At 40.7% G+C, this 24377-nt stretch overlaps 1 protein-coding gene across 3 annotated transcripts in view; it reads left to right on the top strand.

Moving 5' to 3' along the window:
* The first annotated feature begins 9305 nt into the window (after nucleotides 1–9305).
* CNOT10 (CCR4-NOT transcription complex subunit 10) overlaps nucleotides 9306–24377 on the top strand; it is a 28400-nt gene continuing 13328 nt past the window's right edge. For all 3 annotated transcript variants that reach the window (XM_063124904.1, XM_063124913.1, XM_063124895.1), the window contains exons 1-10: nucleotides 9306–9497; nucleotides 11727–11821; nucleotides 14312–14473; nucleotides 15395–15545; nucleotides 16065–16207; nucleotides 17027–17113; nucleotides 18060–18143; nucleotides 18865–18982; nucleotides 21666–21815; nucleotides 22915–23117. In XM_063124904.1, coding sequence (XP_062980974.1) covers nucleotides 9476–9497; nucleotides 11727–11821; nucleotides 14312–14473; nucleotides 15395–15545; nucleotides 16065–16207; nucleotides 17027–17113; nucleotides 18060–18143; nucleotides 18865–18982; nucleotides 21666–21815; nucleotides 22915–23117 — 1215 coding nt within the window. In that variant the 5' untranslated portion in view covers nucleotides 9306–9475. The remainder of the gene's footprint in view (nucleotides 9498–11726; nucleotides 11822–14311; nucleotides 14474–15394; nucleotides 15546–16064; nucleotides 16208–17026; nucleotides 17114–18059; nucleotides 18144–18864; nucleotides 18983–21665; nucleotides 21816–22914; nucleotides 23118–24377) is intronic.

Genomic DNA, 24377 nt, shown 5'->3' with positions numbered 1-24377 from the left:
TGGTCTCATGATCCTGGTGCACACTTGTAATTTATAGAAGTTACTAGAAGGGGTGTGAGAGAGACCACACTTCTGCACCACTTTCCCCCGGTAACTTTGTAGACAGTGGTGCAGCTAGAGCTGGAACCTGGGGCCAAAGTCCAGGGCCCCATGGTCCAGAGGACCACCAAATTACCACCCTGAGAACAGCAGATGATGGAGGCATCAGGACAGTAGAAGCAAAAGCGATGTTGGTGCTATGATTTAAGTAAGCTTAAAATGCAAACATGCACATGCTCAGAGTATTATTTTTTTTAAATCAGGATTGCCAAACATTCGAACGTATCAAGAACGTAGAATCAATTTTAAAACATGGAATGGGAGAGGGAACAGAAATGTTAGTTATCTGCTTCACAATCAAAACAGCTGTCTAAAGGGTTTCCCCATCCATAAGACCATTAAGTCCAGGGTCTAAAAGAATCCAGCTCCACTGCTGTTTGCAGGGGATCTGGGTGCATTCTCAGTTGGGGGTCAGGGAGAACTCATTTCAGAATAACACTGAGTGAGTGCAGATGACACAATAGTTGATGGTTGCTTAAATAGTCAACAGTTGCTTAAATAGTCAACCGTTGACTATTGTGACATTTGTTGGGGAAAAACACACCACGGTTGGTTATTTCTTGGAAATAACCAATGCAAATAATCAACGCTGTGCAGAATTTACTATCTGTACAACTGTTGATTATTGTTTGTCTGTTGGGCTCCATTGACTATTTCACATGCCTACAGAGTCACGAGGCAAGAGCAGCGGAAACTCCTGTCGCTCTTGCCCAGTGGGGCTCTATAGGCATGTGTCATTCGTCCCAGGAAGCATGTGGGGAGCCTCCAATCAAGCTGTCCCTTGGTGGGGTGCCACGATTGGCGGCTTCCTACATGATGGCACATGCCATCCCTTCTGACAGCATCCCCCTCTCTGTCCCATAGCCCCAAATGGCAAACGGAGGCATGGCAAAACGCCCAGAGAGCTTCGGCTGTGGGGTGGTATATAAAAGTAATAAATAAATATCATCCCCTGACCAGGGCCGTCGCTACCATTAGGCCAACTAGGCTGCCGCTTGAGTGCAGACCTCAGAGGGGCGCAGTACTGCCCTTTAAGGGTCACAGTTTTATACAAATTAGCTGTTTTAAGGAAAAACATAATAAAAGGAAAATATAATAGTTCAGAAACTCTTCTTGAACAGCTGAATTGAAGTTGGTAATTTTTGGGGGGTGCAAGTAGCTCGCCTTGCCTAGGGTGCAAAATAGTCTGGCGCCGGCCCTGCCCCTGACAGCCAGAGGATGGTATCACTGTGTCACGGCTCCTTCGCCATTTGGGGCTAGGGAGAGGGTGGAGAAAGATGCCACTATCTCTGGGATGCCCAATTCCCTCCACTTCTAAAGATTGCATTGCAGAATCCTTTGCATTATGACAGGGAGTTCTAAGCAGGATTCGCATTCACATGGGGACACCTTTGCCCTGCTTTATGTACAGCAGCAAAGTATTTTGATGGCCCTTGCTATTTTCAGGATTTTCCGTTTTTTAAAAAACATTTACAATCCTGGATACTTTACATAACAGCCACACCATTTGACATGACAGCATTAGAACATTATAAAACTGTTTCTCGTTGCTGAAATAGAAGAAGCTTTATTTCTTGGTTTATTTTAACCTTAGGACAAAATACTATTACTTTGTACAATTTAGCAGCTGGTGATTTTATAATTAGTTTGACAATCACATGGGTATTTGTTTTTGTTGGTTTTGTAATGTACATGCAATGCAACAAGGAATTAAAACTTTACTTATCTGAATGCTTTTTGTTTGTTAATCTTTCAGTTTAGGTCACAGCATCCTATTTCTTTTCTGTCACAGTCCAGACCAAAAAAATTAAGATTTTTTTTTATCCTACAATATTTTTGGAAATAGTGCACATTAGCGAGAAAATAACACACTGAAATGTCTATTTTTTAAATGCTTGGTCAGTCCTTGTGTATCATGCTCTTATTAAAGTTTTCAGCTCTTTTATTTCGTATCAGGAGTTTGTTAGTTTAGTAATAACCACAGAGTTCCATAATTTAATTAAGTATTCGCCAGGAAAGGGCATTTTATCTTAGCATATGCAATAGAAATGGGGCACTTTGGCTGCGTGGCAAAAGGATATTTTCTTCTCTTGCTAGGTCTTGAACCTTTGTCCCAGGATCACGGTGTTTCCTTTCTGCAGGCTCTTGCCAAGAGAGCTGTAAGGTGTGGACTCCCCTTTCTTTTGTGTGTTGCACTCCAAAATAATGTTTGTGACCACCATGGGGGATTTGAACCCCTGCCTGTAGGGATGTCTGGTGACTGGCTGTACCTTGTTCATTGCTGGTTGTTCCTCTGGGTAGAGAATTGCAGGCAGTGGCACTGTGGCATTATTTTGCATGTTGTTGTGTCTTGTGATGTAGCTGTGTATTGAAGGGATGTCCCCGACATTGTAAATTCATTGGATCACTTTCTATGTGGGTGGCAGGTGGGCATCATCTTTGGCACAGTCCCTGATTGGTGGGCTTTAGTAGTATCTATAGGGACGCTGTGTGGGAATGTCTGCCCATTTTGGGATTTTCTGAGTGGTGTATTCTCACTACTCTGGCTGCACACATAAAGGATATGGCAGCCATTTCACCAACGGCAGTGCTCCTCCCACCACTGCTCTGGCATTATTGGTGCATAGGATTGCTCTGTAATTCTTCTATTAAAATCAATGGAATTTAAGAATGCTTAATTTTGCTGGTTTTATGCTGTATGTGCTTTACATTGGGTAGCAAATATATTTTAGTCATATAAATGTTTTATTTAAATAGCGCATTAGTTATAGTTGATGCACTTCTTTTAGTAATCTGAACTTTGTGGGGATATATTTATTTTTATGGGCAAGGTTAGGATACTTCCTTTAGACTTTTCTTTCTTGTTCTTTTCTGTTTATGTCAGGTGTTACTCCAACAATAAAACAGTCTGTTTTGACAGCTTGCTAACAGTGTGACTCTGAGTTGTATTTATATATTAAAAAGTGTTCCTGTACAAGATTTCTCCATTTATTTTTATTTGTTCTTGGGCAGATAAACCACTTATCTCATTGAGTAACTTGAACATGAATGCTTGTTTCCATGTAATAATTAACACCTTGCACTGACCTCAGGAAGAGCACTGACTTAATTTTCAGTCTGGATTAAATATGATTTAAAGGTCAAGGTCCAACCATAGAACTTTGAGAGTAATAAAAGATTACCACTGAGCATGGGCAGAGAGACCTTTGCTTTGTACTGATGATCAGTGTAAGACCAAGCACATCTGAGACGAAGCTTTCAACTCAGAGGGTTCGGCAGACTTGAGCCTCTTAGGGTTTCTCCACACGGGGCGTTTATCCTGTGATCAAGATTGGTTACTCACAGACATTTGCAGGTCCTTAACATGACGTTGTCACCCTCCAGGGCCTCTCCTGTATTTTGTGACCATTTCCGCAGCTTTATTTGTAGTGGAGATAATAAGCTATTATAAAAATGGTGGCTTGAAGCGATTTGATTCAAATGTGTAATGACGGAGTGGTGTCATTTAATGGCTGTGTAGTGAAACATATAGAACTTGCAAATAAAGGAACTCACCACCACCAAATAACAACAAAACCCACGGAGGAAGTGCATTTAAAGGACAGATCTTAATCCGACAAAGAATCTGGAAGCAGAAGCCCCGATAAAGTTGTGGAATAAAATACCGTGTGTGGAGAAGACTTTAGTCTAGATAAGTGAAAGCAGGGGGACAGGGGCCTTTAGACAGCCATGTATTACTTCAGTTTTGAAGCACACTATTAACATTTCTATTCCCTCCTGCCTCTGCCCCCTGTTCCATGTTTTACAACTGCTTCTACATTCCTGGTAAGTTAAGAGCTAAAAAAAATAACAGCCCCAGTTTGCCAACCCTAATTTAAAATAAATGTTAAAAGCACTCTGAGAGAGTACAGTTTCATATTTTAAACCATCATGGCTACAGGAATAAAAATGAGTTTGGTTCTGTTGCCCTTATGCTAAATAAATGTTACTTGGGAATGAACACTTCTGCAGTAGAAAAGGAAAATACATTTTAAAGTCAAAATAATAAAATGAGCATCTGTTACCATGTATATGTCCAGCCAGCTGCCTCCTGACTATTTTTTTTTTAGAATAAGAAAGGATGCTGTGATTAGCTGATGGGTCCCAGCATGCCCATGCCAGCCCAGGTGCTGATGCCAGCAAGCCTGTTTGCTGTTGTCCTCATCATGTGCTACTCTCTAGATGGTCATGGGAGTTCCAGAGCTGTGAGGCCCTAGATCTCAGCTCTGATGTCCAGCCCTAGCTGCAAGTTCAAGGGGAACCCAAATTACCAAAACAGTGAAGGTCCACAAGCGAAAACGCATAAGCATAAGATTTAATTCTCATGCAATGACATTTTCCATGCTACCAAACTAAACCCGAATATAATTCTACTGACATTCGCTGAGTCACGGAGGACTTACATATTAATAAATGTTACTAGGATGAGAGTTTTGACTCCCTCCATGCCCCAACTTGCAATGCTTTTAAAAATAATCGGAGAAAGTCATTTTATGATTCAGTTGCTTTGATTACTCAGTCCTAACAAAATACATCTTTGGGAAAGGAAAAGGAAAGCTTCTGGTTTTTTGAACCAGACATATGACCCAGGAGAATAGCCTTTTCAAAGGCTATTAGCTGAGTTTTGCTTATAGCTTCCTTTATATCTGAGCCGTCTCGTTATAGTTGGCTACTACTTGGATGTTAATTTTGCTTTCTGGCTCATTTGTAACCGGAGTGGATATTGGGGGCTTCTGTGGCTAGAATTTCTCTCCCATGTATGCTTAGAAACTGTTCTTAGAAACAGGTAAGAGGAGCCATATTAAGAACAGTAAACCAGCAATCTGGCGTTTCCCCCCTCCTTTGTCCAGCTGGTCTCCTGCAATCTCTAGTCAGATTCCAAATACAAAGCTGCTTTCAGAACAACATTGCTCTGTTGCATACTAGACTTTACTAGCCTTGTCACAGTTAATTGGATTTGTGACATAGTCAGATGTTTATTTCTTGACTCCTCTTTCCCCTCCCTTCCATACCACAGGACACATATATTCAGGAAGCACAAACGTGTGGAACAGCAATATAGGATTCCTAAGGTGTTTTACACACACACACACACACACACACACACACACACACACAGAGAGAGAGAGAGAGAGCGCCAGCAGTATACAAGTACCATTAACTCTAGTTTGGATATATCTGTTTAAGTATAATACTTAAAACTTCCTTTTATTGAGTGGTTTGGTCATTTAAATTGCATGATTGTTATACATTAGTTCAGGGTGGCAGGCCCAGCCCAGAGTATGTACTTGGCGGTCAGCTAACTCAGTTGGCTGCATCTGCCTGCCCACTCACTTACTTTTGGGGGGAGTGCGCATTTTCACACGCGCCTCACCATCATTCCCACCCATCAGCTGCTTCCACCTTGTGCATCAGCTGCAGGGCACCTGCAAGAAGTCAGGCAAGGTATCACAAGAGGTAGCCCTACCTCTATTGGTTTTCCCCCTCCCCCCATCTGTTACGGTGATTTTAGATTGTAAGCCAAATGGCAGATTGTCTTGTTTTGTTTTATTCTGTACAGCGCCATGAAAATTGATGGTGCTTTATAAATATTATTATTATTAATAATAATACTTTGGCTGACCTCTTTGCAGGTGTCCCACAGCTGCTACACAAGGTGGAAGCAGCTGATAGGTGTGAGTGATGGTGAAGTGGGCATGCATATGCATGCCGAAAAAAAGGAAGCTGGGGGAGCACAGCCAGCTGAGTTGGCTGTCCGGCCAGCTAGCTGCCCAAGCAGGTCGAGTGGATGAGAGATGAGCAAGCAGGAGGTGCAAGAAAGAGCGGCCACTTTTTGCTCATGCAGGCAGTATGCTGCTCTTCCCACATTTCACTGCCTGATGCGCCTGCATCCGACTGCTTCATGGTAGGGCCAACCCTACAGTGTTGGGCAAGTTGTAACCCTCCTCAACTTGTATACAGCTTGTTATGGGGTTTATAGACGTGAACACCTCCTTGACACCAGCAGCCAAATACCTTCTACCTTCTTCTACATCTCTCCACACCAATTTGCATGATTGGAAGCCCCTAAGAATGAGTTGTAGTCTAGACAGACTGAAGGAAAGAAAGATAATGATGCAATAGGGTCTGAATTAAGAGAACAAGGGAGACAATAGACATGGGCAATGGGAATGAAAGAACAAGGGATGGAGGAAAGACTAATCTGAAACTGTGGAGAGCCACAGCCAGTGTAGAAAATACTGAGCTAGAGGGATGGATTGTCTGACTCAGTAAAAAGCAGCTGCCCATGTTCCAAAAGGCATTTTCTTAACATAAGAAATAAAAGCAGAGAGACAGTTATCTGGTGCAAAGTACCAAGTATGCCTAGATGAATACAAAGCTCTACCTTGCACATGTTGCTAAGCCATGGTGGTAGTCACCATGGTTGGTTGCACAGTGGCTTAGTGTGATGTCCAAACCTGGTGCAGCTTTTCCATCGTTGGTTATTTTTCAACAAATAAGCCACCATGAAAACTCATTACTCGTAGTAGGGTTGTTTAGGGTGGCTTGTTATCATAACGTCTGAACCTGACAGAGTTGCTTCATCATGGATTGTTTAAAATATCAAGAGACGCCTAGCAAGAGCAACAAAAAACCCAGCCAGACACTCCTCGCAATCTTGCTAAAGATATTCCCTCTTTGTTGAAATAACACAAGTCAATTTACTCCTCCATTTCATTGCCTCCCAATATAGCAACACTTTTTTTTCACTTTCAGGCTGATTTGTGCAAATTTAACAGGCCTTTTCCCACCCTCAGTGAGATTTGTGCAAATTTAATGGGTTTTTCTTTCACCTTCCGGAAGATTGTGCAAACAGTGTCATTTTGTCACCTTTGGGGGAGATTTGTGCAAATTTAAAATTATCTTTTCACCTTCAGGATGATTTGTGCATATATAACATTACCTTTTTTTCACCTCTGGGGAGATTTGCATGAATGCAACTTTATTTATTTCAATTTGGGGAAGATTTTTATTTATTTATTGCATTTTTTCCTGCCTTTTTTCCTCCAAGGAACCCAAGGCAGCGTATATAATCCTCCTCTTCTCTATTTTTATTCTCACAACAACAACAACTGGTGAGGTAGGTTTGGCTAAGAGTCTGTGAGTGGTCCTAAGTCACCCAGTGAGTTTTCATGGCTGAGTGGGGACTAGAACTTGGATCTCCCGACTCCTAGTCCAACACTCCAGCCACCACACCACACTGTACTTTAGTGGATTTGTCTTGAAATCTGTGTATGTTTAGTGATCCTGCTCACAGCTCTGTAACCCTCCTGTACATCTGACAGCTAGCAACGGAGAACAGCAGAGAGAAGCGACAATCAGAAAGGGTGCTGATGTAGGGAATAAGGAAACAAGGATTTCTGCCGCAAAGGCTGCTTGGATACATGCCAGCAGCAACCGGGAGGACTGAGAAGGAGAAACAAGCCATGGCAAGACACTGACATCTGTTGAGATTGCATTTACAGTTTAAATAACAAAAGAAAAGATTTTATTAAACCATGTTAACATGCAACATAATGCCACCTAGTGGCAAAGCCCTTTAAACAAAACTATAATATAAATGTGCAGCTAAATGATCTATTTGTTTTATATGCCTGTTCTTTGGTGGAGACTTATTGGATAGGAATCCCCCCCCTCCCCCCCATTTCCCCTACATCTATTTTGGGACATAAAGGAACCTTGAAAACAAGCCTATTCACAAAGCCAGAATTTGCTCTGGCCACCTACCTTATATAGAGATGGTAATACCATGAAACCACCTTCAATTCCAGCCACAAACTATCCCCACAGTTTTTGCAGGTTTGCAGGATAATTAGGTAGTGGCAGTTTTGCCAAATGTATCTGTCTATACTTCCCAAGTGCTCCATTAAGAAATTGTCCTTTTAAAAATTGAGCTCAACATTATTCATTGGCAGTATATGTTCCTATATTTTAATATTACTTAGGATGCAATCCTATGTATGTTCAGACAGAAAAGAGACCTACAACTCCCAGCATGCCCCAGCCAGCCATCCAGCAACTCTCAGCGTTCCCACAGTGGTCAAGAAGATGCCTAGGGGAAGCCCACAAACAGGACATGAGGGCATTGCACCCTCTCATTCTTGATACCCAGCAACTGGTATTCAGCGGCATACTGCCTGATACTAGAGATCGCATATAGCCACCAGGACTAGTTCCCCCTGATAGACATATCCTTAGAGAATGGGTCTTTAGAGCCATGTGCATTGACAGCCATTACCACATCCTGTCCCAGACCTGATAAATCAGGCTATAGTGGTAACATCAGCACCTGGGCTTCCAGGAGCAGGAGAGGGCAGCTGCTGGGTCATACAGCATCCTTTCTTTCTTATTTTAAAAACATTATTGCCAGAGAGAAGCCAACCAGGCATGCACATGGTTTTAGATGCTCTTGTTCCAAAGTATGATTTGAGTGAATTTACAATGCAGAAGTGGATATGCTATATGTCTGTCATGGTTGGAAAACAGGTTTTTTGGGTGGAAGGTTTTAAACATGTCAGGAATGTAGAAGCAATTGTAAAGCATGGATTGGTGGTGTGTGTGAGTGAAGAGAATAGAAATGTTAGTTGTATGTTTCCCAAGAAAAAAAGACCTACAGCCCCCAGCATGCCCCGGCCAGCATGCTATGAGTTGTAGGCTTTTTTTCTGTCAAAACATGCATAGGATTGAACCTTTTTAACCATCTAAAGGGAAACTCCAATAAGACCATTAAGTCCAGCGTGCAAAATTACCCACATAAACTCGCATTCATTGTTTACCTCCTGTATTTTAGGGTTGAGCCTTGGCATATAATGATGATGATGATGGCCAGAGACCTAAAGTCCAGCTCGAATTAAACCATGACGACGGAGACAACCCCGCTTCATGCATGACAGCGGCATCACTTCTTGCACACCTGCTGTTACATCCGGGACTCCGCCCAGCCAGGCGACGCGCCGTCCCTCCCCCTTCGCAGCGCTCCCGCTCACTTACGCTTTGAAAGAGGCTGGCTCTTCCCACTGCGGGGGCTGCGCGCGCGACATCATCACGCTGCAGCCAGTGAGAGGACGTCCTCGGCCTAGAGGGGCACCCTCTTCCTCTGAACCCAACCCGGAAGCAAAGGACGGGGCTCCATCAAAAGCTGAGGGGGCGAAATTAGTCGTGTTTTACTGCCCTCCGGTCTTCCTCCGGCCGGCGCTTCTGAGGCGGGGCCGTTGCGGAGACGTCCGAGGACGTGCCACCTGGAGAGGTTTTAAAATATAACTCTGTCGCGCGCCCGCGAGAACTTCCGGCGACATCCATGGCCGCAGACAAAGGCGGAGGTGAGGACAAAGGGGCGCTGTCTGCCAGAGGCACGCAGTTGTTCGCGGGTCTACTTGTTCTCCCTCCGCGAGGGGGCGGGGGCGGGGAATAGCCCTCTTTGGTGGTCGCGGCGGAAGGATACCGCGGCTCGGTTCTCCATTGTATGCAGGATGCCTTCCTATGTATCCCTGCACATTGCTTAGGGCCGCCCGGGTGCCTCCTTGGCGGGCAGGTCGCCAAGAATTCTCTGAGTCGTGGTGATGATGATGATTGAAGGAGAGCCGGGAAATATGGGGGGGTGGGGAGAAGAGAGCAGAGACGGGGACCCCGCAACCCTTTAAAGCTACGCCGAGTGCGAAATGGAGTGGTTGCTGCTGCTTGAGAGTAAAAGGAGGCTAGAGTTGCAATTCCAAGGCTTCTCCCGCCATAGGAGAGTCTTGAGCAAAATAAATAAAAATGCGGACCTTGAGGCTTGGAGAAGAATTCCAAACCTGGCAGCACTCTGCAGACGGTTCCAAGCCAGCACCCCCACAGCATTGCCCGCTCTGAAGGAAAATTCCGCCGCCTTGTGAAGCAGGGCAGTCTTGCTCTCGAGGCAGGATTTTAAATGTATGCATTTGCTAGTTTTTATATCCCGCCTTTTCCCCATCATGGAAATAGAGGCCTTAGCTAGACCTAAGGATTATCCCAGGAAAATGGAGGGGTCGTCCCTGCCTGCTCCCGGGATCCCCTGTGTGTCATTTGGATGCACAGGGACGATCCTGGGATCTAGGCCTGGTCTAGCCATGGCCTAAGTGGCATACCTGAGGGTTCCCAAGCTGTTTCCTATCCAGGCAATGACTGAGCCCAGAAGTGCTTTGGCTTGAGCTCGGTTGCTGGATTATGTGTTTTTTAGGTTATGCTGTGAGAGTCTCTGCAGATCTCCACTGCAGTGTGGCTTCCTCATAGATGGCAGCCTACCTTGGGCACCATGATTTAAGAGGCAGAAGGAAGTGGTCACTCAGACTACTTCTTATGTGATGTAGTTCTCACAGAATCGAGAATGTGCCTGTTGATCCTACATGATAATGTGATGGGTTGTGTGGTCATTGACCCTTGAGGACATTGCCAATATAGTGTCCAAATGCAATAGAAAACAGGATTCTCCAGTATACCAAAGAGCTCTGTCTGGCAGAGGCGGTCTTCCAATTTCAGGATTATTATGCCATGATAAATTTCACCTGTCATCACCTTCTCACCATACAGAACCAATAACTGTACAGAAGCCCTGTTTTCTTTATTGTTTCTCCTCTTCTCTGTGTACGGTTGTCCCTGTGAATTCTGTAGTGAATAAATCACTAAACCCAAAGCATTTTCTCTGGGTGTTATTTTTTGGGTCCACTTAGACTACATATTTTCACACTCTTTAACCATATTGGGCCAATTCCTTTATTTGGCCAACTCAGAGGTCATAAAATAGCATGCAAGTTTTCCAGAATTCTTCATCTGAGTAGAACTTGACTTTGTTCTTACTTTCACACTGTTAGTTTTATTGCCCCCTGTGCCTATTTGGTGCATTATCTTCCCTTTTGTATTGTTTTATTATGGTTTTATTAGAATGTAAGCCTATGTGGCAGGGTGTTGCTGTTTTATTCTTTTACTATGTACAGCACTATGTACATTGATGGTATAATAATAATAATAATAATAATAATAATAATAATAGGAAACAAAGCAAAATGTGTGTGTTGGGGGGCAACATAGAGGGTGCTGTTTTGCTTATGTCCTGTTTGTGGACTTCCCAGAGATATCAGATTGGTCATTGTGGGATCAAAACGCTGGACTAGATAGGCCTTTGGTCTCATCTAGCAGAGCGCTTCTTGTATTTAGTAATCTAGATTTAACCAAGACATGTGTAACAAATGCCAGAATGGCCTTTAAAAGTACAGTCTAAGTTGGACAAAAGCATTCCTGGCTGCAGCTGCCACCTGCCACTGAATGAGCAGTACTAGATTCAGGAGCACTCCTAAGATTTGCACCTGATTTTTAAGGATTAAATCGAATTGTCTTGCGGCTCTAAGATGCCAAGCAAACTACTCTGGTAAATCAGACTTTTCAGTTGTTCCTTGAATTATTTGTTCCGTCTACAGCTCTTAATGTCATAAGTGTATGAGCAAGAGGAATTCAATATGAATGAAACTTTTTCTTAGAATAGTTTGAAAATATGATCAAAGTTAACTATTGCTTCTAATGCATAACTTGTCTTACAGATCAAGGAACAGAGAAACATGAAGGAGCAGGTACCTCTTCTGGAATCACTGATCAAGAAAAGGAGCTATCAAACAATGCACTGCAGGCTTTTATGGTAAGTTAGTTCTTAAGATACAAATAATTTTTAGTGTATTAGCTCAATGAAAGTTGCATGCATAGTAAGAGATTCTCAAGCCTATTTTAAGCTAAAGACCTAAATTGAAGTGTAGGTATACCATAATAATGTTTTTAATTTCACTAGATAATAACTTACAATGAATTTGTTGCATATGTTATGAATTTGTGCAAGTGGAGGAAGGATTCCATACTTCCCGTCCTCCCTTTTTCTCATGAAATTGCCAGGTCCACTTTAGTGATGAGCAATGTTAAAAATCACAATTCCACTACTTTCATATCCAGTTATCCCCTGAGGGTGGCTCCATATTTGGGAACACACAGTTGCTGCAGGTGCGCTGATGTTATATTGGTTTTCTGCAGCTCAGGAACTAAACATGGCTGGAACAGGATACGCTATGGCATGTACAGTGGTTTAAAATTATTATTATTATTATTATTATTATTATTATTATTATTATTATTATTAATTTATATAGCACCATCAATGTACATGGTGCTGTACAGAGTAAAACAGTAAATAGCAAGACCCTGCCGCATAGGCTTACATTCTAATAAAATCATAATAAAACAATAAGGAGGGGAAGAGAATGCAAACAGGCACAGGGTAGGGTAAACAGGCACTGGGTAGGGTAAAAGTAACAGTATAAAGTCAGAACAAAATCAAGTTTTAAAAGCTTTAGGAAAAAGAAAAGTTTTTAGCTGAGCTTTAAAAGCTGTGGTTGAACTTGTAGTTCTCAAATGTTCTGGAAGAGCGTTCCAGGCATAAGGGGCAGCAGAAGAAAATGGATGAAGCCGAACAAGGGAAGTAGAGACCCTTGGGCAGGCAAGAAACATGGCATCAGAGGAGCGAAGAGCACGAGCAGGGCAATAGTGTGAGATGAGAGAGGAGAGATAGGAAGACAGTGAAAAGCTTTGTAGGTCAACAGGAGAAGTTTATATTGGATTCTGAAGTGAATTGGAAGCCAATGAAGAGATTTCAGAAGTGGAGTTACATGGTCAGAGCGGCGAGCCAAAAAGATGATCTTAGCAGCAGAGTGGTGAACAGAAACCAACAGACTGATGTGAGAAGAAGGAAGGCCAGTGAGAAGAAGGTTGCAGTAGTCCAACTGAGAAATAACCAATGCATGAACAAGAGTCTTGGCAGAAGAGACAGACAAAAATGATCGAATCTTGGCAATATTATACAGGAAAAAACGACAGGATTTAGCTACTGTCTCAATATGAGGAATAAAGGAGAGCGAGGAATCAAATATAAAGCCAAGACTACGAGCTTCCATATATGTCCATTAAATATATGTCCATTAAATACTTTGTGGTATCTAAGATTACTGGAGGTTAGGGATGGGGGAGAAATTTATTTGGTTTGTATTTTAATCTAATTTTGCACTTTCAAACCAATGCATGAATTGAAACTCATTTATCCTTCAAAATTTGTACTTGGCTGAATTTTGCAATGGAGTTTTCCAGTCAAAATATGCATGCAACAATGTGTATACAGGTGAAAAGTGCACATGAAAATACATAATGCAAGTAAAAAATAACATTAAAATGCATTATATTAGAAAATTTGCTTGCAAAATATGTGTAAATTAGACAAAATTGCATACAAAAATCCATGCAAATGTTTGTTTAAGCTTTTTTTTTTTTAAACTCAAATCCTGATTTGAGTTTGGAAACATTGTCAAAGCTGAACTTAAGGTTAGAAAAAGGAGCAAAACCAAAATCGTCAGATTTGCTTGCTCATCCCCACAGATGGCACAGTGTTTTTTATAGCAAACAAAAGTATGGAGCTGCTATGGGCACTGCTTCTTAAGGTAGCGTACATAGCTTTCCTCCCCCCCCCCATTTTGTCATTGCAACAACCTTGTGTGGTAGGATAGGCTGAGAGATAGTCACTGGCCCAAAGTCACTTAGTGAACTTCATGGATTTGAACTTGGGTCTCTCTAGTCCAATTCCCACACCACGCTGGCTCTTATGGTTTGGAGGATCCAGAACAAGCTGTGCATTTTCTCTCCTCCCTTCATGTGTTTGGCTTAATGGAACACTTCCTGTCTGGCTGGTAAATGCTGCGAGTTGTAGGACTCTTTTTGTGTCTAAACATGCATAGGATTGTGCCCCAAGATAGCTTTATTGAAGTGAAGGAGGATGAGTGAGGTGATATGGGTGAGCACAGAGATAAAAGTTGTTCCAGGCTGATTCATCTTGGTTTATTGGATCAGTCTGAACTTGGGCCAGTGTTGGTTCTGATTTCATGGCATGCAGTCATTTAACAAGCCAAAAAACATAATATTAAGCATAATATGTTAAAGGGAAGAGAGATGCAAACATGGCTTGTTCCAGATTGGAAAATGTGGCATCAGACTCCCGTCTGGTGTATTTGCTAAATTAGTAGCACATTCTTTGGCATTACTTTTTGATTTTAAAATGTTTCGACTCAACCCTTTTATTTTTAACTGATACTTACAGGCTGGAAACTATGATGCTTGTCTGCAACACCTTAGCTGCTTGCAAGAAATAAACAAGGATGATTATAAAATAGTCTTGAATGTGGCAGTAGCAGAGTTCTGTAAAAGTAATCAGACAACAACAGATAATTTGAAGCAAACACTTAACCAGCTGAAAAACCAGGTATTGTTTTGTTTGTTTGCTTGTTGGGTAGATTTTTTCCCCAGTAGCTTTTCCCCTCTTTCTAGTTAAGAGTGCTTTGTAATATGCACAGATGTTTCTCAGCACCTGTAATCTTACAGAAATGATCATTTCCAGAAGGGAAGGGAATCTTAAGGTCATTGTATAGAGTTGTGTGATGTTTTCTTCTGCAGTTGTGCTTTTAAGACCAAAAACAGCTAGGCAGGCGGTTCTGCGGGACTTGCATATGGATGGTTTGATGCACCTTCCTCACTTCTTCCAAAGGGGCCCTTCAGCAAAACCCGTTGCTAACCTGAGCTTTAAGGTGAATAGTTAGAATGGACAAACAATAATTTGTTACATTTGTTTGAGGTTTTTTAAACAAGTGCGGGGAGGAGGGGAGACCAGAAAAAACAATGGTCACTACTGAGTACTATGCAATAATGTAATGGCCTTATATTTCTGCTACATAATTGCAATACTTATGTGAAAAATATGGTCATATGAATTCACTCCGTTAGAGCTTCCTTGCTGTTTACTTGTATAGTGTATGCTATTTTACAATTATCGTATTTCTTCGATTCTAAGACGCACTTTTTTCCCCATATAAACATCTCTAAAAACGGGGTGCATCTTAGAATCGCGGGTGCGTTTATTATTTCTTAGAATCAAAGCTTTTTTCTGTTGGTGGTACTGAAATTAGTGTGCGTCTTACAATTGAAGAAATACGGTACTAAAAACCAAAATAACAACTGCAGTAATTATCTTCTTGTATTGGTACATTCTTGGATGCTTTAGGAAGCCTTAGTAGCAAGTCATGTTTTCTTAGACTTGTAACTAAACTCTGTTTTCATGTTGGTGATCTTCAGTGTAGAAATGAGTTAAATAGGACTGTTTGTGTCATTCCCCGCCCCACCCTAACAGGTTCATTCAGCTGTTGAGGAAATGGATGGCTTAGATGACGTTGAAAACAGTATGCTGTACTACAATCAAGCTGTTATTTTGTATCATTTGCGGCAGTATACTGAAGCAATAATAGTAGGAGAGAAGCTTTACCAATTCATTGAACCTTTTGGTAGGTTTATAGAGGAGCAAAAGACTCCTGGTACTATTCTCATTGCGGGGAAATGTTGCTTGATACAGTTATATGTGTGCTTGATATAATTAGAATTAAGAAATGCATTTCAAGTAGAACTGTATAAAAGTGTACTTAGTCAAGGCAAATTGTTCAATCACATACAGAAGAGTTATGAGTAGCTTTTTCTCAGATGCATGTAAAGATGGCATAATCACAGGAGATAAACAGTTGGATTCACAGCTGTTTGTCTTCAGCTTTTGAACTTGGGCATATAAAGAGAAGTTTACAGAACCTAATGTATAAATTATATGCACTTGTATGAGTTCTGGCCAATTGCATTGGATGCATTGCAGGGTCAATATTTAAACCTGAAAAGAAATGTATGAGTGAGTTTGGTTTCGAAAATATGATCTGTATTTGTAACAGAGCATTAGCATCTGCTGGAAATGGTTTTATATTCCATATATTGAACCCTTTCAGATGGAAACACCAAATGTTTACTCTTTTATTTTCTAGAGGAAAGGTTTGCCCAGGCAGTGTGCTTTCTGCTTGTAGACTTATATCTGCTGACTTGCCAAGCTGAGAAAGCCTTGCATCTGCTTGCTGTACTGGAGAAAATGATTTTGCAAGGTGGCAACAACAAAAATGGGAAAAATGAGGTGGGTCTGGGAGAACACAGTAAAAATGTAATAATTCAAGTTTTGTCAAGCTTAACATTCAGCATCCATGTAAAACTATGATGAGATTTTAATGTAGTTTGGATTGGAACTGGTTACATAAGGAAAGAAACTAATTTTGAATGGTATAGAAATCCCGTCCTTCTTGTAGCCAAACTGTCTGCTTTCTGGTGGCAGCCTAACAGCTGACTTTGCATTTTTAACATGGGGGACAGTTCACACATCACTGTGCAAATTGTGGGTTAACTAATTAACCAGTTTGCTGGGATGTATGCTGCCTGCGAGCTGTTCCCAGTTTGCATAAACAACCTATAAATGCCCCAATTCGTAGGTGACATCTGAACCCAGGTGTTCTGGGTCATTTATGGATTAAACAATCCAGAGTTAACCTAATAAATCATAGATTAACTCTGGGTTGTTTAACTCCTAAACAACCCAAAGTGACTGGATTTGGACGTAACGCTAATGGGGTTATTGTAGGTTTTTTTATGCAAGCTGGAAACACAGTGCACATCCCTGCAAATCATGGGTTAATTCATGATTTGCCACTGTGGCATGTGAAATGTGCCAGAATATGTTGGGTTTGAAGGTGATAGTGCCCATTTCATGGGCCTATCTGTTAAGTGTTTGCTATCAAGCAAGAAGCAACTGTTTCTTTCACAATGCTTCTGTAACATGATTACAGTTGAAAAATACTACTGCATGAGAAGATGTTTTGGGAGCTATAGAGTCTATTTTATGTAACAAATACTCATTGGTTTCAAAAATTGACAATTGTTTCACCTCTCAATTTGTGATCAGACAGGTAATAACACTAGTAAGGACACTTCCAATCACAAAGCTGAAAGTGGAACACTGACAGAAGCTGCTAAGTCTAAAATACATCAGGTAAGACTAAATCTAGGGTTCTGCTCATCGATTCCTCTTACCTGCATATATTTAATGTCATATATATTTAGAGCTTCAGCTATGGGGCGGTACATAAATTAAATAAATAAATAAATATAAATAAATAAATAAATAAATTTGAGAAGACACTACATGCATTTTAAAATTGCACCAGAGCTAGGTAATATGTATCACCTAAGTGTTCATTTTCTCTTCATAGTCCTTCCTGTGTAAGTACTGCAGGAGTGGTGTTGGTGTAGACTGGGGTGTGTATATATATGCAGTTTGCAGCAGCCAGTCACGATTTCGGCAATTATGGCTGTGCTCTTTCCATTTGCTGTGATTGTAGAAATGGCTGCTCACCACTTAACTGTATCCATGTATAGCTCAGTTCACAACAGTGTTTCTTTACCTTATCCTGTTCACTGAAGGTATTGCATGGATAAAATATGCAGCTACCTTAGATGTGTGAACTACTTCTTGACTTTAATATTACAAATGTTCATATTTTGTAAGCATAATTTTAAATCTTTTGCTCTGCACTTCTCTATTCTGGAAAAAGATTAAAACGCTGTAATCCTATACACACTTATCTGAGAGTAAATCCTATTAAACTCGGTGACACTTCTGAGTAGACATGTATGGGATTGCACTTTAAGAAATGGTATGGATTCTTAGATGGCCCTTAATGTGCTAGTGCACTACTAACTGTAATTACTAGCATTGTTTAGGATATACTCTTTGAAATCTGTTCTTCAAACATTCTAATTTGATTTTACATATTCCATTGGTAATGCATGTGTTTAAAACTTTTTGTGGGGTAAATCGTAGTATTCATTTATGTCCCACTGTATTGTATCATATGCTTCCCAAAGCAGTGTAATTTTTGAAAGACTATGATAGTTTTAGTTTAGTAATAATAAAATTACTTATTACTTATTAACAGTATAAGGTGAGAGCCTATATTCAGATGAAGTCTCTAAAAGCATGCAAGAGGGAGATCAAATCTGTTATGAATACTGCTGGAAATGTAAGTACCCATGACAGCTGTCATAATAGTCAGATTTGTGTTTCTAAATGACTCTAAACTGCTCGTTTCATTATAGTATTTGATGGGCAGATCATGATGTTGAGGAAAGAATCTGAAACAAAAGATTTATCTCATTTTAGGATTTAAGAGAAAATGGATATGGTTAGGTCTTCTTTCCTATAAAATGAGGCGCTCTCCTTGACACCAATCCTGATTTTGAATTGTTATGCTATTGTTCATATTAATCTAGGCTATAAATCTGCTGTAGGACTTGGTACGTTAAGGTAGCTTACTAAGTGTGAATTGACTTTGTAGACTCTATTCTTACATAATGTTTCAATTAAACATTAGAAGAACTTGTACACTGTAGGGTTTTGGCAGTGGACTACGAACAGTTCCAAAAGCTCCCCTCTGATGAGCATCCCTAAAAAAGGGCCAGTACCCCAAATACCTTCCCTCCCAATTTTTCCATTATTTCCAGCTCAGCTTCTTCCCTACAGCTCTGAATTCCTTTTGAATTAGGGGTTTTCCTTTGATATTCTGTGTATGGCTCACTGCTGTGTCAGCAATCCTTCAAGCCACTATGGGACTCCTTGAAGATAGTGAATGGCTTTCTGGTTGTGGGATGTGCAGTCACTTCTGCACCTTCTACTTTTCCTATGTAGATACTTAATTATCTCTTTCAAAGTATGAGTAACTATGGCTTTTGTACTCTTCACAGTCTGCGCCTTCTCTCTTTCTAAAAAGCAACTTTGAGTATTTAAGAGGCAATTATCGGAAAGCAGTGAAGCTGTTGAATAGCTCAAACATTGCTGAACATCCAGGATTTATGAAAACAGGTAAAATAAATGTGTATGTTTGGAGAAATAAGACCTCATTTAACACTTTAATTTCCATTTCCTCAATTGGTGTAAAATGCTTGTGTAGACAGAAGTATCTCTAATAGGCTTTCTTCTATATTAACATTGGGTTCTATTTGAAAAAAACCACATTTGACTAATCTAATAGTACTGTTGACATCAGAATATTGAATTCCTCCTTATTGTATTTCCCTTGTAGTAGTGCTTTCCAATAAGAGTATATTGCATTTGTACAGCTTACAATTTTTTTTTAAACTGGGGTTGTTGTCTTTTAATAGACTGCTTATATTGGCTTACTGTGCAATTCTATAAATATTTACTTGGAATTAAGCCTCATTGTATTCAGTGTGTTTTCTCCTGTCTGCATATGGTTGTATCCGTAGTACTGGGGTCTCTAGTTTGGTGCCTGCGGGTGCCATTGTGCCCATGAGCACTTCCCTTGATGGCTGCTATGCACCCTGCTCCTAATTTTAAAAACTTTTAAAGTTTTTTAAAAAATAAAAATACTTAACTGGAAGGCCAGTATGCTGCAACGCAAAGAGCCAGTCTCCAGAGCCATACCATCTTTATTTCCAAGAATGCCTCTGAGCTCCATGAGCATCCCCAGTTTGCCTTCTGTGAAATGGGTACTTTCTGAGGCAAATGTGATTTGGTATTTGTGTCTCAGATCCTACCTCTGCCTTGTACTCAGTTTCTTGGCCGTGTTTCTGAGTCTCCTCAGTTTGTCTTCTGTAAAATGTGCAATGAAGCAGAAAACTGTGGTTTCAAAGGAGTAGTTACTGTGTTTTGGAACTCCGCCACCACCTACTTTGTATGTAGGTCTTGGGCAAGTTATTAGATTTTTTAGCCTCACCATTTTGCCTCCTGGGAAATTGGGAGTGTTATGACTGGCCATGCCCACCATGGTCGCCATTTTGTGAATGGGCAAGGCCCTCTCATTGCTGCCATTTTGCGAGAATGCCTACAACTTGTTTTCAAAATTCCAAATTGCCCACTGGCACAAAAATATTGGGCAGCCCTGTGTTAGTCCTATTGATGTTTGACGGATGTTGTGTCATTGCCCTAATTTTTGAGGACAGTGTTTCCCTGAATCTTGTTAGTATTTTAAGTAAATGTACTTCTTAAGAGGTCTTTGTAAATGCCCAAGCCCTCATCGTTTTCCAGTGGTAACAGCTGTTTTGGTTACAGAGTTGAACTTAGACATGTTCAAAAAATTTAAAATTATTTAACTTATACTGATGATGCACTATCACCTGTGGAAGCTAGTTAAACTCACAGTGTGGATTTGAATTTGCTTATATTTAGTACATAATGTTGGGTAGATAGTGTTTTGTAAGAGTTTTCTTCTTGCAAGAAATAACTGTCAGCTTTCTGCAAGTGTTTATATATGGAGTATTGAGAGCTTTCAGATGGGTGTGTTTTAACATGAGATAGGGCTGCTTTACATCCTGCTGTTCTAAAACATTCAATAGAGAGACTCTTCAAACCTCTTGTCTCTTTATTTAACTAGGGTGTTTAAGGAGAATGCTTAGGGAATGATATAATGTGTTCTGAAGATTGTTTATTCGTTCAGTCGTTTCCGACTCTTCGTGACTTCATGGACCAGCCCACGCCAGAGCTTTCTGTCGGCCGTTGCCACCCCTAGCTCCCCCAAGGTCAGGTCTGTCACCTCACCAATAACCACATCCAATTTGCCCTGGCTCATAGATCTTACATTCCAGGTTCCTATGGTGTGTTGATCTTTAGAACATCAGATTTGTCGTTCACCACCAGCACCGTCGGCCACTAGCTGTCCTTTCGGCTTTGAGCTAGCTGCGTCATCACATCTGGGGCTAGTTGAGCTTATCCTCTGTTCCTCCCCAGTAGCATTTTGACCATCTTCCGACCTGGGGGTCCCATCTTCCGATGGTATACCGACATATCTCTGGTTGTACTGATCCATTTAGTTTTCATGGCAAGAATACTGGGGTGGGTTGCCATTACCTTCCCCAGGGATCGTATTTAGTCTGACCTCTCTACCATGACCTTCCCATCTTGGGTGTCCCTTCACGGTTTAGCTCATGGCATCCTTGAGGTGCTCAAACTCCAGCACCACGACAAGGTAACGATCTCCTTTGCTGGAGGTTCTGAAGATAGGTGGCTTTATAATTGCTATATTAATACTGTGCAGGTATAGTGCATGTTATGTGGGAATCTGTGTGCCCACAGTTACACTGCAAACATGTATAATATAGCCTCTAAAGACAAATGAGTCTTGGCTTTTGTTTTAAGAAGCTATCATGTTTCTAGTTTTATTTGTGGCTGGAAGGAGAGATCTGAAAATGGACAAGAAGTTTCAGCTAAAGCTTGCAAACTAGACGATGAGAGTTATATCTAGAGGTGAGGGGGAGAGATTTTTACACTTGTGCTTTTTAGCTTTATTACTCCCAAACGGTAATTTGCTACTACTTCCTGATAGACAAAGTGAACAGAAGAAATATTAAACATTAAATGCATCCTTCCAATTTTGTTCATTTGAATTTAGGTTTCTTATTTAAGGAATATGGATGTGGGACACCACTTAATTACTGAATATGAGCAATCCAAAAAAGTAAACAAAATGTATGTTACAAAACCTCTTTTTAAAACCCAGAATTTAATTTCTCCCTTTAATTTATCTTAGGTGAATGTTTACGGTGCATGTTCTGGAATAATCTTGGATGCATCCATTTTGCCATGGGGAAACACAACTTAGGAATTTTCTATTTTAAGAAGGCATTGCAGGAAAATGATAATGCCTGTGCTCAGCTTGGAACAGGTGGCACAGATCCAGGTAAGGTTGATTGATAATAAAATGTGCCATCAGGACTAGCAAGTAGATCTATGGACTGCAAAATATAAAATTTCTCCCTCCCACAGTTTTTGAAACAGATAAGTGTTGGGTGGCAAAGTATTGTTTAGTGTTAACTTTTTCAGCATGTTACAGTTATGGAATGGAATACAAACAGTAGAGATCTGTTTCTCCAAAGCATTTGTGTGTAAAGTGATGCCTTAATTTCTTCCAACTATTGTTTAATTAAAAATTAAACCTACCTCACAGGAATGTTGTTGTGAGGATAACATGGAAAGGAGGATTATGTTCACTGCCTTGGGTTCCTTGGAGGAAAAAAGGCGGGATATAAATGTAATAAATAAATAAATAACAATCAAAGTGATGCAATGCTGATATACAGATAGCTAAAATTGATAGACTAATCTCAAGAGGCACTATTTGTATAATAGACTCCATTAGCTGTAGAACAGCCAAATACATACCAGAAATATTTTATTAGCTAAGGTAGACAGTCTATGACCATAAACTGGAGATTGAATAAGTAGTAAAAATACAAAGAATGTGAATTGGTGAGGTTGTGATGGATGCTCCATGTATACAGCATATCCTCTTACTTGAAATTAATTCATCCAGAATAACTGACAGCACTGGTACCATCAGAATCTTAAATCTGGGTTACATCTGAGTAGTGCATACCTTACTGCAATCAGCTAACCCCAATAGGTGAATGATCATGTGAATAATCTGCTTGAATTAGAAGTGTAGTGTCTGTTGTATGGACTTGGGGAAGATCACAGGAGCTATTTCTGTGGTTAAGAAGGTTATTGAAGTAAAGACCATGGACTGGCTAGTATGGCCATGGGCAAGTCATTATTTTGCATTCCAATTTCTCAATGTATAAAATATGAATGGTAGCCTACCTCACAAGGTTGTTGTTAGTCCAAACAAAGAGACCGATGTAAAGCAGTATATTAAATGGTGGTCTTAAAGGCCTGTCTTTGGGATACAGGTTCATTTAAACTGTTCTTTGTCTAGCAATGTGGTTTTGGTTCTTTCATCTTATACTGCACAGTTAATGTTAGATGGTTCTTTTTCACAGGTAAAAAATTCTCGGGACGACCAATGTGCACCTTATTGACTAACAAACGTTATGAATTGTTGTATAACTGTGGCATTCAGCTTTTACACATTGGGAGGCCGCTAGCTGCTTTTGAATGTCTGATAGAAGCTGTCCAAGTTTATCACTCAAATCCTCGCCTCTGGTTGAGAATAGCAGAATGCTGTATTGCTGCCAACAAAGGAGTAAGACTAACTTTCCAGTTCTTTCTAAACAGAAATATATGCAGTTCTGGGAATTAAATGTATTTAATCCTCCAATCCTTGCTCATATTCACAAAAACATCAGCTGCTTGGCTATTTAGTTGGACAACCTGACTTATAGTGAAGTATTGAATCTTTAAATGCATTGAGAAACTATTAAAATAATTATTGGTTGGGTTCACGCAACACACTAACCCACCCAGTGTGGGTTGTTGAACCACGGTTATCGCTTCATCTGAATGCAGAGCTTTTTGCGCAGAATGGGTTATCGTGTTGTTTGAACACAGCGCCTTTCCCACAGGGTGGTTTATCATGTCAGAATGCAGCATGTTTTCCACATGGTTATTTGTTAACTATGTAGTGTGGCTTGTTAACCGTCTTCCATGGGTTCTCAGGGGGGCTTGTTTAAGAAAAATAAAGCATACTGTATGCACGGTTAACAAACCACCCTGTGGAAAACGCACTGCGTTCAGAAACATAATAACCCATCCTGCGGAAAAACTCGCATTCAGACAATACGATAATCCATGATGGGTTAGCATGTTGTGTGAACCCAGCTATTGAATAATTAATTTTCTTCTGACTCTTAGAAAGAGCCATTTTTGCTAAAGGGCAAGTTCAGGTTTTCATCAATTTTCTTCCACCCTTTGCAGGTGATTTGCATTGTCTGCAGCTCCCAATTTCTGGTGTTAGGAATAGTTTCTGTTTAATATAAGTTAGGTTTGCCTTAGCCATAATGCTAGACTGTGGTTTAAAATTATATGCATGATCAGCAGCAAGTCTCAGGCTCATGCACTCCCCTCGCCTCTTCCTAGCGTGGCCTTCTTTTAAACTAACTGGAATGTTTTCTTATGTCCAAACTAGGGGAACTATCATTTGTTAAGAAACCAAGTTTATAAACCAGCATTAGATCCTGTCTAATTTAAACAATGTTTTGTTCATCCTACCCAGAGTTTCCCCAAGTTTGATGTAACATAGATCTTTGGTTATTTTAAAAGCAGAAGTGAATGCTTCTGATCTCCTCCTTGCAGCCATGCTGGAGGAGAGTAGGGAAGGGGGGAGTGTTTGAGGCTGAGGCTTGTTGCTGGTTATGCAAAACGGGCCATAGAGTTAATGGGGCAGGGGCTGAACTTGGCCAAATAGCTGACAAAACAGTTCTAGAATAATCCCTCACGTATTCAGGTGTAAATTCTGTGTCCACAGAACTTGCTTGGTAAAGAAAGCCTGAAGGGTTGCTTTATT

Source organism: Elgaria multicarinata, chromosome 1 (genome assembly GCF_023053635.1).
Source record: "Elgaria multicarinata webbii isolate HBS135686 ecotype San Diego chromosome 1, rElgMul1.1.pri, whole genome shotgun sequence".
NCBI lineage: Eukaryota > Metazoa > Chordata > Lepidosauria > Squamata > Anguidae > Elgaria > Elgaria multicarinata.
Note: the sequence above shows the minus strand (reverse complement) of the source record. Positions and strands in the feature narration are given on the sequence as shown.